The 14,843-nt window shown below is 36.1% G+C and overlaps 1 protein-coding gene across 1 annotated transcript in view; it reads right to left on the bottom strand.

Moving 5' to 3' along the window:
- The window catches only part of DNAH12 (dynein axonemal heavy chain 12), a 201,658-nt gene that overhangs the window by 33,675 nt on the left and 153,140 nt on the right, over window positions 1-14,843 (bottom strand). Inside the window, exons 56-60 of the mRNA XM_040628655.1 lie at window positions 14,160-14,374; window positions 12,211-12,403; window positions 10,298-10,490; window positions 8,165-8,337; window positions 5,515-5,655 (exon numbers count right to left, since the gene is read on the bottom strand). Coding sequence (XP_040484589.1) covers window positions 5,515-5,655; window positions 8,165-8,337; window positions 10,298-10,490; window positions 12,211-12,403; window positions 14,160-14,374 — 915 coding nt within the window. The remainder of the gene's footprint in view (window positions 1-5,514; window positions 5,656-8,164; window positions 8,338-10,297; window positions 10,491-12,210; window positions 12,404-14,159; window positions 14,375-14,843) is intronic.

The raw sequence follows: 14,843 nt of genomic DNA, 5'->3' as shown, positions 1-14,843 counted from the left end.
CCAAAATATACAAAGAACCCATAAAACTTAACAACAAAAAGCAAACAACTTGATTTAAAAAAATGGGCCTAGAATCTGAATGGACATTTTTCCAAAGAAGAAGTACAGATGGCCAAATGGCACATGAAAAGATGTTCAACATCACTAATTAGGGGTGCTAATTAGTTGTTTAACTAATCAACTAATCAGTTGTTTAAGTGTCCAACTCTTGATTTTGGCTTAGGTCATGATGTCAGGGTCCTGGGATTAAGCCCTGCCTCGGGCTCTGGTAGATATTAATCCATCTCTATCAATAATCACTTTAAATGCAATTGGTTTCAATATATCAATTAAAAAACATAAATGGTCAGAGTGGATACAAAAAAATGAGACCTAACTATATGTGGTCTACAAAAAAACCATTTTAACTATGAAAACAGAGATAGATTAAAAGAAGAGGGATGGAGAAAGATATACCATGCTAACATTAATCAAAATAAAACTGGTATAGCTATATTAACTTCAGAAACAGATGACTTCAGAGCAAGGAAAATTATCAGGGATAAACAGGGCCATTACATAATGATAAAGGGGTTAATTCTCCCAAAAGACACAGAGATTGTTAATGTACCTAATGAGAGAATGTAAAAATATATGAGAGAAAACCTGACAGACAAGAAAAAATAGATTAATCCACTATTATAGTAATGGAGAGATCCAGCAGCAGAAAATAAGTAAAGACACGGTTGAACTAAACAGTACCATTAATCAATTGAATACAGCTGACATCTGTAGACTGCTTCATCAAACAACATCAAAATACACATTCTTCTCAACCTCATATGGAACATTCACCAAGACACAACACATTCTGGGCCATAAAACGCACCTTAACAAATTTAAAAGAAGAGAAATCATACAAAGTATTCTGACTACAATAAAATTAAACCAGAAATCAATAACAGAGAGACAGCTGGAAAACCCCAAAATACTTGGCAATTAAACAACACAATCCTAAGTAATTATGGGTCAAAGAAATCTCAAGAGATACAAACATTTAGAATTAAACAAAAATGAAAACACAACTTATCCAAATTTGCGGGATGCAGCAAAAGTAATGCTCCAAGGAAACTTTATAACCCTGAATGCATTTATTGGATTTAAAATCAATCATCTAGGCTTCCACCTTAAGACGCTAGAAAAAGCAGATCAAATTAAATGAAAAGCAAGCAGAAGTGAAGAAATGATAAACATCAGGGGAGAAATTCATGAAATTAGGGGTGTCTGGGTGGCTCAGTCAGTTAAGCGTCTGTCTCCTACTCAGGTCATGGTCTCCAGGTCCTGGCATCAAGCCCTGTGTTGGGCTTCCCGCTCAGCGCAGAGTCTGCTTCTCATTCTCTCTCAAATAAATAAATAAAATATTAAAAAAAAAAAGAAATTCATGAAAGTAAAAACATATCAAGAGGGAAAAAAATCAATGAAACTGAAATCTGGTTCTTTGAAAAGATCAATAAAATTGATTAACCTCTAGCCAGGGTAGCTAAGGAAATAAAGAAAGAAGATGCAAATTACAAATATCGTAAATGAAAGAAGGGCCATCACTACTAACTCCACTGACATTAAAAAGATAATAAAACAAGCACCTGGTGGCTCAGTCGTTTAAGCGTCTGCCTTCGGCTCAGGTCATGATTCCGGGGTCCCGGGATAGCATCCCACATTAGGCTCCTTGCTCAGCGGGGATTCTGCTTCTCCCTCTACCCTCCCCCCTGCTCGTGATCTCGCTCACTCTCTCTCTCACAAATAAATAAATACATAAATCTTTTTTTTAAAAAAGTAAATAAAACAATGTTATGAACTCTATGTTCTCCGATTTGATGACCTAGCTGAAATGGATCAATTCATTGGAAGGCACAATCTGCCAAAATTCACACAAGGGGAAATGGATAATCTGAATCGACTTTGTGTTACTGTATTTGTGCCGCCTTAACAAAATACAATAGGCTGGGTTGCATAAATAATGCAAATTTATTTTCTCAGAGTTCTGGAGGCTAGAAGTTTGGATCAAGGTTCTGGCTGGTTTTGATTTCTGATGAGACCTCTTTTCCTCTATTCTAGACAGCCACCTTCTCACTGTGTCTTCACATAGCATTTCTTCTGTATGCATGTGGAGAGAGAGAGCACTCTGGCAGCTCTCTCTTTTTTTAAGGACATTAATTCTATCAGATCAGGACCATACCTTTCTGGCCTTATTTAACCTGATTACTTCCCTCACAGGTCTCATCTCTAAATACAGTCACACTGGAAGTTAGCACATTAAAATATGAATTTGGGGGAGACACAACTATGGAGTCCATAATTACATCTATTAAAGAAATTGAATTGATAATTAATAACCTTCCAAAACAGAAAGCACCACACTAAGGTGGGTTCTGGAGAATTCTACCAAACGTAAAAGAAGAAATTCTACCAATTCCTTATAATCTCTTCCAGAAAACAGCAGAAGGAATATTTCCCTAATTATTCTATAAATCCCATATTATCCTAATACCAAAACTAGACAGAGATAGTATAAGAAAACTACAGACCAATATCTCTCAAGAACATGGATACAAAAATTCTCAATAAAATATTAGCAAATTGAATTAAATAATGTATAAAAAGAATAACTTACCACAAAAAAGTGATATTTATCTCAGGTATGTAAGGCTTTTTCAACATTCAAAAATCAATTAATGTAATCTATCGCATCAATAAACTAAAGAAGGAAAAAAAGCACATGCTCATATCAGTAGATGCAGAAAAGGCATTTGACAAAAACCAATACCCTTTCATGATCAAAATTCTCAGCAAACTAAGTATAGCGGGGAATGTCCTCAACTTGATAAAGGACATTCACAAAAAACCTATGGCCAACATCATACTTAAAAGTGAGAAACTAGAAACTTTCCTACTAAGATCCAGAACAAAACAAGGATGTCCCTTTTCACCACTTGTCAACATCATACTCAAAGTCCTGGCTCCTATAATAAGAAAAAGAAATAAAAAAATGCATAGATTAGAAAGAAAAATTAAATTGACTTTGTTTGCAGGTGACATAACTGTCTATGTAGAAAATCCAAAAATCTCAAAGAATTGACAAAAAACTCCCAAAACTAATAGGCAATAATAGCAAGGTTGCCAGATACAAGGTCAACATGCAAAAGTCAGTCACTTTCCTATATATTAATGACAAACAAGTGGAATTTGAAATTAAAAACATGGTACATTTGCATTGTCACCCAAAAAAAGTGAAATACTTAGGTATAAATCTAACAAATCATGTACAAGATCTATATGAGAAAAACTACAAAAATGTGATGCAAGAAATAAAAAAAGAATTAAATGAATACCATGTTCACGAATAGGAAGAACCAACACTGTCAGGTTGTCAGTTCTTCCCAATTTGATCTATAATTCAAAATGCCAGCAAGTTATTTGTGTATAATTGACAAACTCATTCTAACATTTATATGGAGGGGCAAAAGACCAAGAATAGGTAACATAATATTGAAGAAGAACACAACTGGAAGACTGACATTACTGGACTTCAAGACTTTGATAAAGCTACAGTAATCAAGACAGTGTTGTATTGGTAAAAAAAACAAACACACAAATAGATCAATGGAACAGAATTTTGTGAATTTTCTATAAAGTACACCTTATATGAAGATGCAAAAGACCCAGAATAGCCAATACAATATTTAAGAAGAATAAAGTCAAGGACTGACACTACCTGACTTCAAAACTCACTATAAAGCTAATTAAGCCAATACTATAGAAGAACAAATACAGATCAGTGATACAGAAGAATCTAGAAATACACCCATATAAATATAGCTACCTTATCTTCAACAAAGAAACAAAGGCAGTATAATGGATAGTCTTTTCAACAAATGGTGCTGGAACAACTGGATATCCACATGCAAAAAAAAAAAAAAAATCTAGACAGAGACTCTTTATAAAAATTAACTCAAAATGGATTATAGACCTAAACATAAAATGCAAAACTGTGAAAGTCTTAGATCACATAGGAGAAAATCCAGGTGACCTTAGATATGTCAATGAGTTTTTAGATATAACACCATAAGCCATGAAAGAAAAAACTGATAAGGTGGACTTCATTAAAATTTAAAACTTCTGCTCTGCCAAAGACACTGTCAAAAGAAGGAGAAGGCAAGCCACAGAATGGGAGAAAATATTTGCAAAAGGCATATCTGTTGAAGGACTGTTATTCAACTCAGCAATAAAAAATGAACAATTAAACTGATTCAAAAGTGGCCACAAGACTCAACAGATACCTCAGCAAAGAAGATATAAAGATGGCAAATTCGCATATGAAAAATTCTCAACATCATGTGTCACTAGCAAATTGCAGAGACCACACTACACATCTATTAGAATGGTCAAAATCCAGAACACTGACAAGACCAAATGCCGGCAAGGATGTAGGGCAACAGGAACTCTTACTCATCGCCAGTGGCAAGCAATATGGTGTAACTACTTTGGAAGACAGGTTTTTTACAAAACTAAACACACTCTTACCACATGATCCAACAATCACACTCTTTGGTATTTAATCAAATGAGCTGGAAACTTACATGCACACAAAAACCTACATGCAAATGTTTATAGCAGTTTTTTTTTTTAAGATTTTATTTATTCATTCGACAGACAGAGAGACAGCCAGCGAGAGAGGGAACACAAGCAGGGGGAGTGGGAGAGGAAGAAGCAGGCTCCCAGCGGAAGAGCCTGACGTGGGGCTCGATCCCAGAACTCCGGGATCACGCCCTGAGCCGAAGGCAGACGCTTAACCGCTGTGCCACCCAGGCGCCCCTGTTTATAGCAGTTTTATTCATAATATTCAACACTTGGAAGCAACCAAAATGTCTTTCAATAGTTGAATAAACCGTGATACATCCAGAGAATGGAATACTATTTAGCGCTAAAAAGAAATGAGCTTACCAACCCATGAAAAAACATGGAAAGACCTAAGTGCATATTATTAAGTGAAAGAAACCAATTTGAAAAGGCTCTATTTCTTTATTCCTTCCTTCCTTCCTTCCTCCTTACTTTCCCTCCCTCCCTCCTTCCTTTTTTTCTCTTTCTTTTCTTTTCCCATAATCTCTACACCTAACAAGGGGCTTGAACTCACAACCCCGACATCAAGAGTTGCATGTTCTACCAACTGAGCCAGGTAGGCACTCTGAAAATTCTCTATTTCTTGACCTGGTTAGTAGTTACATAGATTTTTGCTTTATAAGAATTCACTGAAGTGTACATGAATATTTTGTGGACTTTTACATGTGATCCACGTTTTAAAGATCTAATAAACATCAAAACACCAATACTATTGTAGAGAAATGTACAAGTAAAATCATGACTTAAACAGAGCAAAAACATGATATCCTTCTGTGAGAAGCCATATCCTCATCAATTAGTTTTCCCAAGCAAGTTTTTTTTTTAAAGAAATAAAAAAAAAAAAAGCACGTAACTTACAGAAGAAGATTGGCACATAGCAAAAAGGAAAACAGCAGCTTGTCCTTCTCAAATAGTGATCGGCATATATTACAATATAAGTTGTATGTGAAGTGGTCATTTAAATATCGTAGGCGCTTTTCCAAAATTTTGGATTTGTTACTGAAAGGTTGAAAAACAGGCAAATATATTGAGTCAAAGAAAACTTAGAGAAAGTAACACATGAATTAACACATTAAGCATCCACTGTTAAAAATATGAAACTACACACACACACACACACACACACACACACGAGTGCATATAAAACTGGTGAAATCTGGGGGCGCCTGGGTGATGAAGTTGGTTAAGCTAAGATCCTGATCTCAGGGTTGTGGAATGGAGCCCCGCAGCGGCTCTGCACTCAGCATGGAGTCTCCTTGAGTTTCTTTCTGCCCCTCCCCATCTTCTCAAATAAAATCTTTAAAAAAGAAAAAAAACCTGGTGAAATCTGAATAAGCTCTTGAATTTCCTGGTTTTGATATTGTACTAGAGTAATGCAAAATGTTATCACTGGGGGCCGCCTGGGTGGCTCAGTCGTTAAGCATCTGCCTTCGGCTCAGGGCGTGATCCCGGAGTTCTGGGATCGAGCCCCACGTCAGGCTCTTCCACTGGGAGCCTACTTGTGTTCCCTCTCTCGCTGGCTGTCTCTATCTCTGTCAAATAAATAAATAAAATAAATAAAATCTTAAAAAAAAATGTTATCACTGGAGAAACTGAGTGAAAGATACATGGGCCCTCCCAATAAGAAAAAACACAGTATAATTCTAGGAGAAGATGAAATTGGGTTTACATCATCTATTTTCAAAATTCTAAACTTCTTATTGTATTCCAAAATGACTGAGAACAATCAGTTAATTAAAAGATACCTATATTAAATCCCTATTAGCGTAAGATTTATTTTGGGCAGGGAACTGTAAGAGACAAAGACCTATGGAACATTTTTGTCCCAAAGAAACATCAAATCTAGATCAAGATGTATATATATTTTAAAAACACGAAAAGTCAGAAAATATATGGACAAAATGTTACTTCTGGGTGTGGTTACGGCTGATATTTTTCTTCTTTATACTCGTTTAAAATTTTCAATAATCATGTATTACTTTCATTTTTTTAGTTCAAAAATTTTTCAGTAACACTAAAAGGAATGTGAAATGATACACCCATTCTGGGAAATTTTGGCAGTTACTTAGAAAAAAAAATAAACAAGCAACTACCACATGACTCTACCAATTGCACTCCTGGGCATTTATTCCAAAAATGAAAACTTCTGTTCACACAAAAACCTGTGCAGGCATATTTACAGCAGTTGTATTCATAACAGCTAAAAACTGGAAATAACCCAGATGTCCTATAGTACATCAATATCATGAAATACTTCTCAGCAACGAAAAGCAACAAACTACTGACACACGCAATAACCTGGATGAATCCCCAGAGAATGAAGCTGGGTGAAATAAAAAGCCAATCCTTAAAAGTCACGTGCCATATATGGGCACCAGGTGGTTCAGTCGGTTAAGGGTCAGACTCTTGATTTCAGCTCAGGTCATGATCTCAGGATCAAGCCCACATGCTGGACTCTCTGCTGAGCAGGGGAGTCTGCTTGAGATTCTTTCCCTTTACTCCTCCCTGCCCCCCCCAAGCTCTCTCGCTCTCTAAAATAAATAAATATATTTTTAAAAAGTTATGTGCTACATGATTCCATTTACATAACAATCTTGAAATGACAAAACTACAGAAATGGAGAATGGATTAGTGATTGTCAGAGGTTAAGGACAGGGTAGGGATGGGAAAGAAGTGGGTATGGCTGTAAAGCGGCAGCATGGGAATCCTCGGGGTGATGCAAGTGTTCCCTGTCTTGACTGCATCAACATCAATACCCTGGTTGTGATCTTGTACTATTGTAGAGGCTTCCAAGATGTCACCATTGGGGAAACTGGGTAAAGAGTACACAGGATCACTGTATAGTTTTTTTTTTTTTATTAAGATTTTTATTTTTTTAAGTAATCTACATCCAATGTGGGGCTCAAACTCACAACCCCAAATCAAGAGTTGCATGCTGTACTGACTAAGCCAGTGAGACACCCTGGGACTAAAACTTCTTAGAGATCTCAAGGGTGGAGAAAGGGATTGGAGTTGTCACCTAAGGTAAATCAAGTGCCATATTAGAATATTTAAAAGAGGTGGGTAGGACTAAAGCTAATTCTTCTACGCGTACATTTTGAGTAGGGGTGAACCAAAATTTAGAACAAAAAGGGGGCCTTCTCTCGCCCTTTCTTTCAGTTTTTCCATATTTTTTAAAAAAAGATTTATTTATTTTAGAGAAAGAGAGAGAAGGAGAGCATAAGCGGGAGAGGCAGAGAGAGAGGGAGAGAGAGAATCTCAAGCAGACTCCGTGCTGAGGCAGAGCCTGACACGGGGCTCAATCTCAGGACCCTGAAATCACGACCTGAGCCAAAACTAAGAGTCGGATTTCTGACTGTACCACCCACGCGCCCTTCAACTTTCCCATGTTCTTAAATGTTCTATGATGAATATGTATTACACAATAAGAAAAAAGTTATGTATTTTTTATGGAAAGGATGGTGAAAATCCAACCTAGAGAGGATGGATGAAGCTAGGGAATGTTTACCTGTCATGAATAGAGTTGATATAAAGGTTGACAAACCAGGTGAGAGAGTACTGGTACATGGGATCAATGTTAGCCAGGTCTGCAATGCTGAAGAATAAGACTGACGAATGTTTAGCAATGGCTCTGTAGCCTTCTCGAGACTCTGCTATTTTGAGTTCTGTTTTTTCTGCAATCTAGAAGAAGAGAAAAATCAAGATTAAGAAGTAGGAAACATGTTTTTTAATTATGCATTTTTCATGTCATAAAGTTTATATTTATTTTTTTTTTTTAAAGATTTTATTTATTTATTCGACAGAGAGAGACAGCCAGCGAGAGAGGGAACACAAGCAGGGGGAGTGGGAGAGGAAGAAGCAGGCTCATAGCAGAAGAGCCTGATGTGGGACTCGATCCCGGAACGCCAGGATCACGCCCTGAGCTGAAGGCAGACGATTAACCGCTGTGCCACCCAGGCGCCCCATAAAGTTTATATTTAAAAAAAAATAGTCCCCAACTCAATGACAAAATTATAGAGGCATAGTTTATAAGAAAATGCTTTATTACGCAGAAAGAAAGAAAGAAAGAAAGAAAGAAAGAAAGAAAGAAAGAAAGAAAGAAAAAGAAAAAGAGGGAGGGAGGGAGGGAAAGAAAAGAAAAAGAACTAGGGAGGGAAGAGTTGAAGAAGAGAGGGAAGAGAACAAAGAATGAAAAATAGTTGAAAGTTGTGTTTCTTGGTTGGGGAACACCAAAGCTGTCAAGCTTTGCTTATTCTTTGCCTGAATCTGACCTGTGTCTACTAATGTCACTCGTCTTCTTTTATTTTAATAGGTCAGAGGGAGAAAGAGAGAATGTGCGCATGTGTGTTTAAGGTGTCAACACGCACACCAGAACCCAGCACAAAGTCTGGCAAAGTAGATATTCAGAAATAGTTCTTAGCTGATGGCGTTATACATTAAGAGTACCTTTTTCAACTAGCTTCTCATATGTTTAACTTTTCTGGATATATGGGTGTTAGTTAATATTCAACCCCAAAAGAAAAACATTCTGCAAGATAACAGCTCTTCAACTGACAACTCGATCTGATAGATTATTATTCTATAGGAAAACCGTGTAGAGCACTTATCCACCACTTCTCTTCTTTGGACACACTGTCCACAGACTGCTGAATGAGTGTGTCTGTGTATCATGTTTATACTGAATTATCCTGTTTGTAGCTGATTCAATCAGGAGGTAGATATAGAACTGGACACAAGATAAGCTAAATCAATTTTTCTCCAGGGAATTGTACTTTAAGTACTAATGGAACCAAATTTGGTTCCTACATGCAAGACAAACGTATGAAGGAACAGATACAACAGTTTTACGGGAGAAACTGGTCTTCTTATGGAGCAGAGAGGCACAGATCCGGACTACCCAATCTTAGAGAGGGTCAGACAAAGAGCATAGAAACTTCCCATTTATTCTTGAGGCCTGTATATAATTCCGTCATTGGGAAAATAAAATGCCCCTTATATATTTTTTTTTATTTGAGTGTAGTTGACACACAATGTTACATTAGTTTCAGGTGTACAACATAGTGATTGGACAAGTTTATACATTATGCTATGTTCACCAAAGTGTAGCTACCATCTGTCCACAACAGCCAAACTGTGGAAGGAGCCAAGATGTCCTTCAAAGGATGAATGGATAAAGAAGATGTGGTTCATATAAACAATAGAACATTACTCAGCCGTCAGAAAGGATGAATATCTAGCATTTACATGGACGTGGATGGAACTGGAGGGAATTATGGTAAGTGAAATGAGTCAATCAGAGAAACACAATTATCATATGGTTTCATTCATATGTGGAACATAAGAAATAGTGCAGAGGACGATAGGGGAAGGGAGGAAAATCTGAAGGGGGAGAAATCAGAGAGGGAGACAAACCATACGAGACTCTTGACTCCAGGAAACAAACTGAGGGTTGTGGAAAGGGAGATGGGGTGGAGGGATGGGCATTAAGGAGGGCACGTGATGTGATGAGCACTGAGTGTTATATGCAACTGATTAATCACTGAACATTGTATCAACAACCAATGATGTACTATACCTTGGATAATTGAACTTAAATAAATAAAAAAAATTTTTTTAAAGTCTGCTAGGATTCTTTTCTCACCTGCTGTTTCTTTGTTATCTCATTGGACATCATTTTAGCGGAGTCTAAGACTTTAATTGCACTTTCATCTTCTAAAATGTTCCCTTCTGAAGACGATAGTGTTTCCAAAATTTTTTTCTCTATATCTTTTAGCTGTTTCTTATTAGCTGCAGACTGAAGAATAAGGGCATTTCGTTCCTCTTCTAATTCTGGTCTAAAAAGATAGAAACAATTAGTTTAAATTTGTAGTACTTTAATATCTAAATATTAGATATCACAATTTTGTAGACATTTAAATAACTTTGTAGACATGTAACAGAAACTAAGATATGTAACACAAACTTTATCCCAAGGAAAAAAGTTATTTCCATACAAATGATAATTTGAGAAATCTGAGCAAAAAAAGATCACTAATTGTATATATATAAAATGTGGCAATAACATGTACTACAGGAAGTCTAAGAATGTGTTAAGTTTATCCATATAGCTGAGATGGTTATACGAGGACAGGAACTGAAGAAAAAACACAATAGTCAACTTCTTATTTATTCCTTGGCTTTGTCATATTCAGTGTTATTTTCATCATGTCTTCCACAAGAGCAGAAAAGATGACTTGTCATACAATTGCTTTTTCAAACAAAAAATAAAACTGGCACTTAACATATTCTCAAAGATAGTATAAAACTTCAAAATAACATAAGTCACCATTTTATAGGATATGTTAGGACATGGTTCTGTCTTGGATATTATGTAAGTAGGATTCATATATTGGAAGTAACAAAAGTACCTCATGATTACATAATATCACTTATAATTTGGTTTCATGTAATAGACTGCTTGATAATGTTATGTGAAGCTCCAAGTGGAATCAAAGATTTCCTTCAGGAAGTAATTCTTTTCTAGTAGCCCTATCAGGTATCTTAGTATCTTTTCTCTTTTAAAAAATTAACACATCCTAGTAATGGAAAAATACATAAAGAGTAAAAAAAATAATTACCCATGATCTTATCACCCTCAGAGATGATCACTGTTAACATTCTGACATATTCCCTCCCAAACTTTTTAGTGTGTGTATATATATACACACATATATATACACATATACACACATATATACACACATATATACATATTCTATTTATACATTAACTATTTTTTATAAAATATTACTCATACCATACATATATACATATACAAACATACATACATACACATACATATATACACACATATATATACATATATATTTATACATTAACTATTTTTTTACAAAATATTACTCATACCATGTATAGTTTTGTATCCTGCTTTTTCATTCTTATCTAAATATTTCATCACTCATTCTTATTTCATTATCTCACTATATTATTCCAATATTTCATTATTTCAGTGACATCCTGCATTTAAATCTTTGAACTCATTTCTGATTTTGTCCACAGCATATATTCTTCTGAGTGAACATTTTTTGCTCAAACAATCAGATACAAGTCAGAAGTCATGGTATGTCATCTGAATCCTACTACCCATACTAAGAGCCCAGTATAGTATGGTTGACTTATAACTTACTTGTTATAGAATGGCAATTTTACTTTTTTTTTTTTTTTTGAGAGAGAGAGAGAGAGAGTGCACGGGAGCACTGGGGGGGGGGGAGAGAGAGAGAGAGAGAATCTTTAGACACTCAGCATGGAGTCTGAAGTGGGGCTTGATCTCACGACCCTGAGATCATGACTAGAGCCAAAATCAAGAGTCAGATGCTTAACCAATTGAGCCACCCAGGTGCTCCAAGAATGGCTATTTTAAAGGATTATATACTTACTTTATAATAAGAAAATGTAAAATTTGACAAGGTTTTGAAATAATCACATAACAGAAGTATTAATGGCCTACAAATATTCCTCTCTAGACCATTTGGAATCATATAAGAAAATACATACCTCTCCTTTGCAACAACGATACCTAGTAACTGATCTTCAAGTCCTTCTGGAGTTATCATGAAATTGAGTAAAGATACCTTTGTAGCCAGTTCTGGCATATAGTGTGGATTTCTCAGTTTTGTGGTGATATAAAACTTGAAATCAAAGGAATACTCAATAATGACCTCACCAAGTCTGATGCAATCAATGCCACCTATATTTCAGAAAACAAATGCATGATAAGTAAGCCAAAGTTGTATAGCCCCTCCATGTTTCTTTTTTTTTTTTTTACTATAAGAATGAAGGATTTTTTTTAAATGTTATGTTAGTCACCATACAGTACATCATTAGTTTTTGATGTAGTGTTCCATGATTCATTGTTTGCATATAATACCCAGTGCACCATGCAATACATGCCTTCCTTAATACCCATCACCGGGTTAACCCATCCCCCCAAAACCCTCAGTTTGTTTCCTGGAGTCCATAGTCTCTTGTGGTTCATCCTCCCCTCTGTTTCCCCCCTGCCTTCATTTTCCCCTTCCTCCTCCTAATGTTCTCCCTGCTCTTCCTTATGTTCCACAAATAAATGAAACCATATGATAATTGTCTTTCTCTGCTTGAACTTATTTCACTTAGCATCATCTCCCCCAGTTCCATCCATGTTGATGCAAATGTTGGGTAATCATCCCTTCTGATGGCTGAATCTGCTGAAGGGCATCTTGGCTCCTTCCAGTTTGGCTATTGTGGACATTGCTGCTATGAACATTGCCCCTCTCTCTATGTTAAGGTTGTTCTTAGGTTACAAGTAAAAGGCTCTAAAGTACTTTAAAATAGAACAGAGATATGACAAAATCATAGGCACAGAGGCAAGTAAGCAATTACACAGCAGAACTCATTCATTCTGGAGTGGCATGAGACATTTTCTCTGGTTGTCTTGGAGCCTTCTAAATCAAGATTCTTTTTGATCTTACCTCCTCTATCAATTTTCCATCATGATTCCAAGATTATTTTTATATGACTGAAGCTCCTAAGAGTACTAGAGTTTATTATGGAAAGAGCCCAAATGTCCATCAACTGATGAATGGATAAAGAAGATGTGGTATAAATATACAATGGAATATTACTCAGCCCTCAAGAATGAAATCTTACCATTTGCAATGATGTGGATGGAGCTAGAGTGTATTATGCCAAGCAAACTAAGTCAGTCAGAGAAAGACAAATACCACATGCTTTCACTCATATGTGGAATTTAAGAAACAAAACAGATGAACGTAAGGGAAGGGAGAAAAAAACAGAGGGAGGCAAACCATAAGAGACTCTTAATTACAGAGAACAAACTGAGGAGGTTGCTGGAGGGAAGGTGGGCAGGGGATGGGCTAAATGGTTGATGGGTATTAGGGAGGGCACTTGTTGTAATGAGCACTGGGGGTTATATATAAGTGATGAATCACTAAATTCTACTCCTGAAACCAATATTACATTATATGTTAACTAACTAGAATTGAAGTAAAAACTAAAAGCCAAGCATGGAAAAAAAAAGTCCTAGAGTTTGGCAGAGATAAAATTTTTATAAGCGGAAAGATGTAAAGTGGGCAATGTCTACCTAAAGTCAACTCTAGTGCATACTAACCATTACTATTCATAATAATGGACTTTGTGAGCTCCATGGTCACAAAACAAGGGGATTTCAGGCTGGCTTCAACTTCTTTCTGTTCTCTACTGAATAACAGTCTAGATAACAGTGGTTAACATAATGACTAGAGGGCAAGATACTTATTCTAGATTATCTGACCAAAATTTATGCCTGGTATTTGTTCCAAATTTCCTTTCACACATAACAATGACACAGAAATTCTGAGTTATTAACATTATACATAAATTTATGTAGTGGTTTTCTTGCCTCAAAGATATGCCTCAAAGATCATCAAACCATCTTTCAGTTCTACCGACTAATATTAATGAACTTCTACCTTGCTTAAAAGTTTGTCTAAGTAGTAAAGGCTCCAAAGATGGGTCCAGTTCTTCACCAACATTTTCTAGTAGAAGTGGAGTTCCGAACTGAATACAGTTTTCCAATGTTCTCATATAGTCTGCATCAGATAGCTTAATAACACTAAGCTGATTTTCTCTTTCAGAGTTTTTGATCCACTTATTGGCTTGACCCTGTGGGTCAATCATTAAAGGCCTAGAATATAACAAGAGACATTCTGAGGGGAATAAATAGATGTTGATATTTCTTTCAAATTATGTAATTTAACAAACATCACCATCAATCTGTACAAATGCAAAGTGTTTCATATACATTATCAGGATTAATCATTACAAGAGTCCTTTGAGAGAAAGGTAAAAAGGAGTTTTATTGTCATTTATTTTTGTTTTTGTTTTTTTGTTTTTGTTTTTGTTTTGTTTTTTTAAAGATTTTATTTATTTATTTGACAGAGAGAGACAGCCAGCAAGAGAGGGAACACAAGGGGCGCCTGGGTGGCACAGCGGTTAAGCGTCTGCCTTCGGCTCAGGGCGTGATCCTGGCGTTATGGGATCGAGCCCCACATCAGGCTCCTCCGCTATGAGCCTGCTTCTTCCTCTCCCTGCTTGTGTTCCCTCTCTCACTGGCTGTCTCTATCTCTGTCGAATAAATAAATAAAATCTTTAAA

Source organism: Ursus maritimus, unplaced genomic scaffold (genome assembly GCF_017311325.1).
Source record: "Ursus maritimus isolate PB19 unplaced genomic scaffold, ASM1731132v1 scaffold_14, whole genome shotgun sequence".
NCBI lineage: Eukaryota > Metazoa > Chordata > Mammalia > Carnivora > Ursidae > Ursus > Ursus maritimus.
This window is presented reverse-complemented; position numbering and strand designations above follow the sequence as displayed.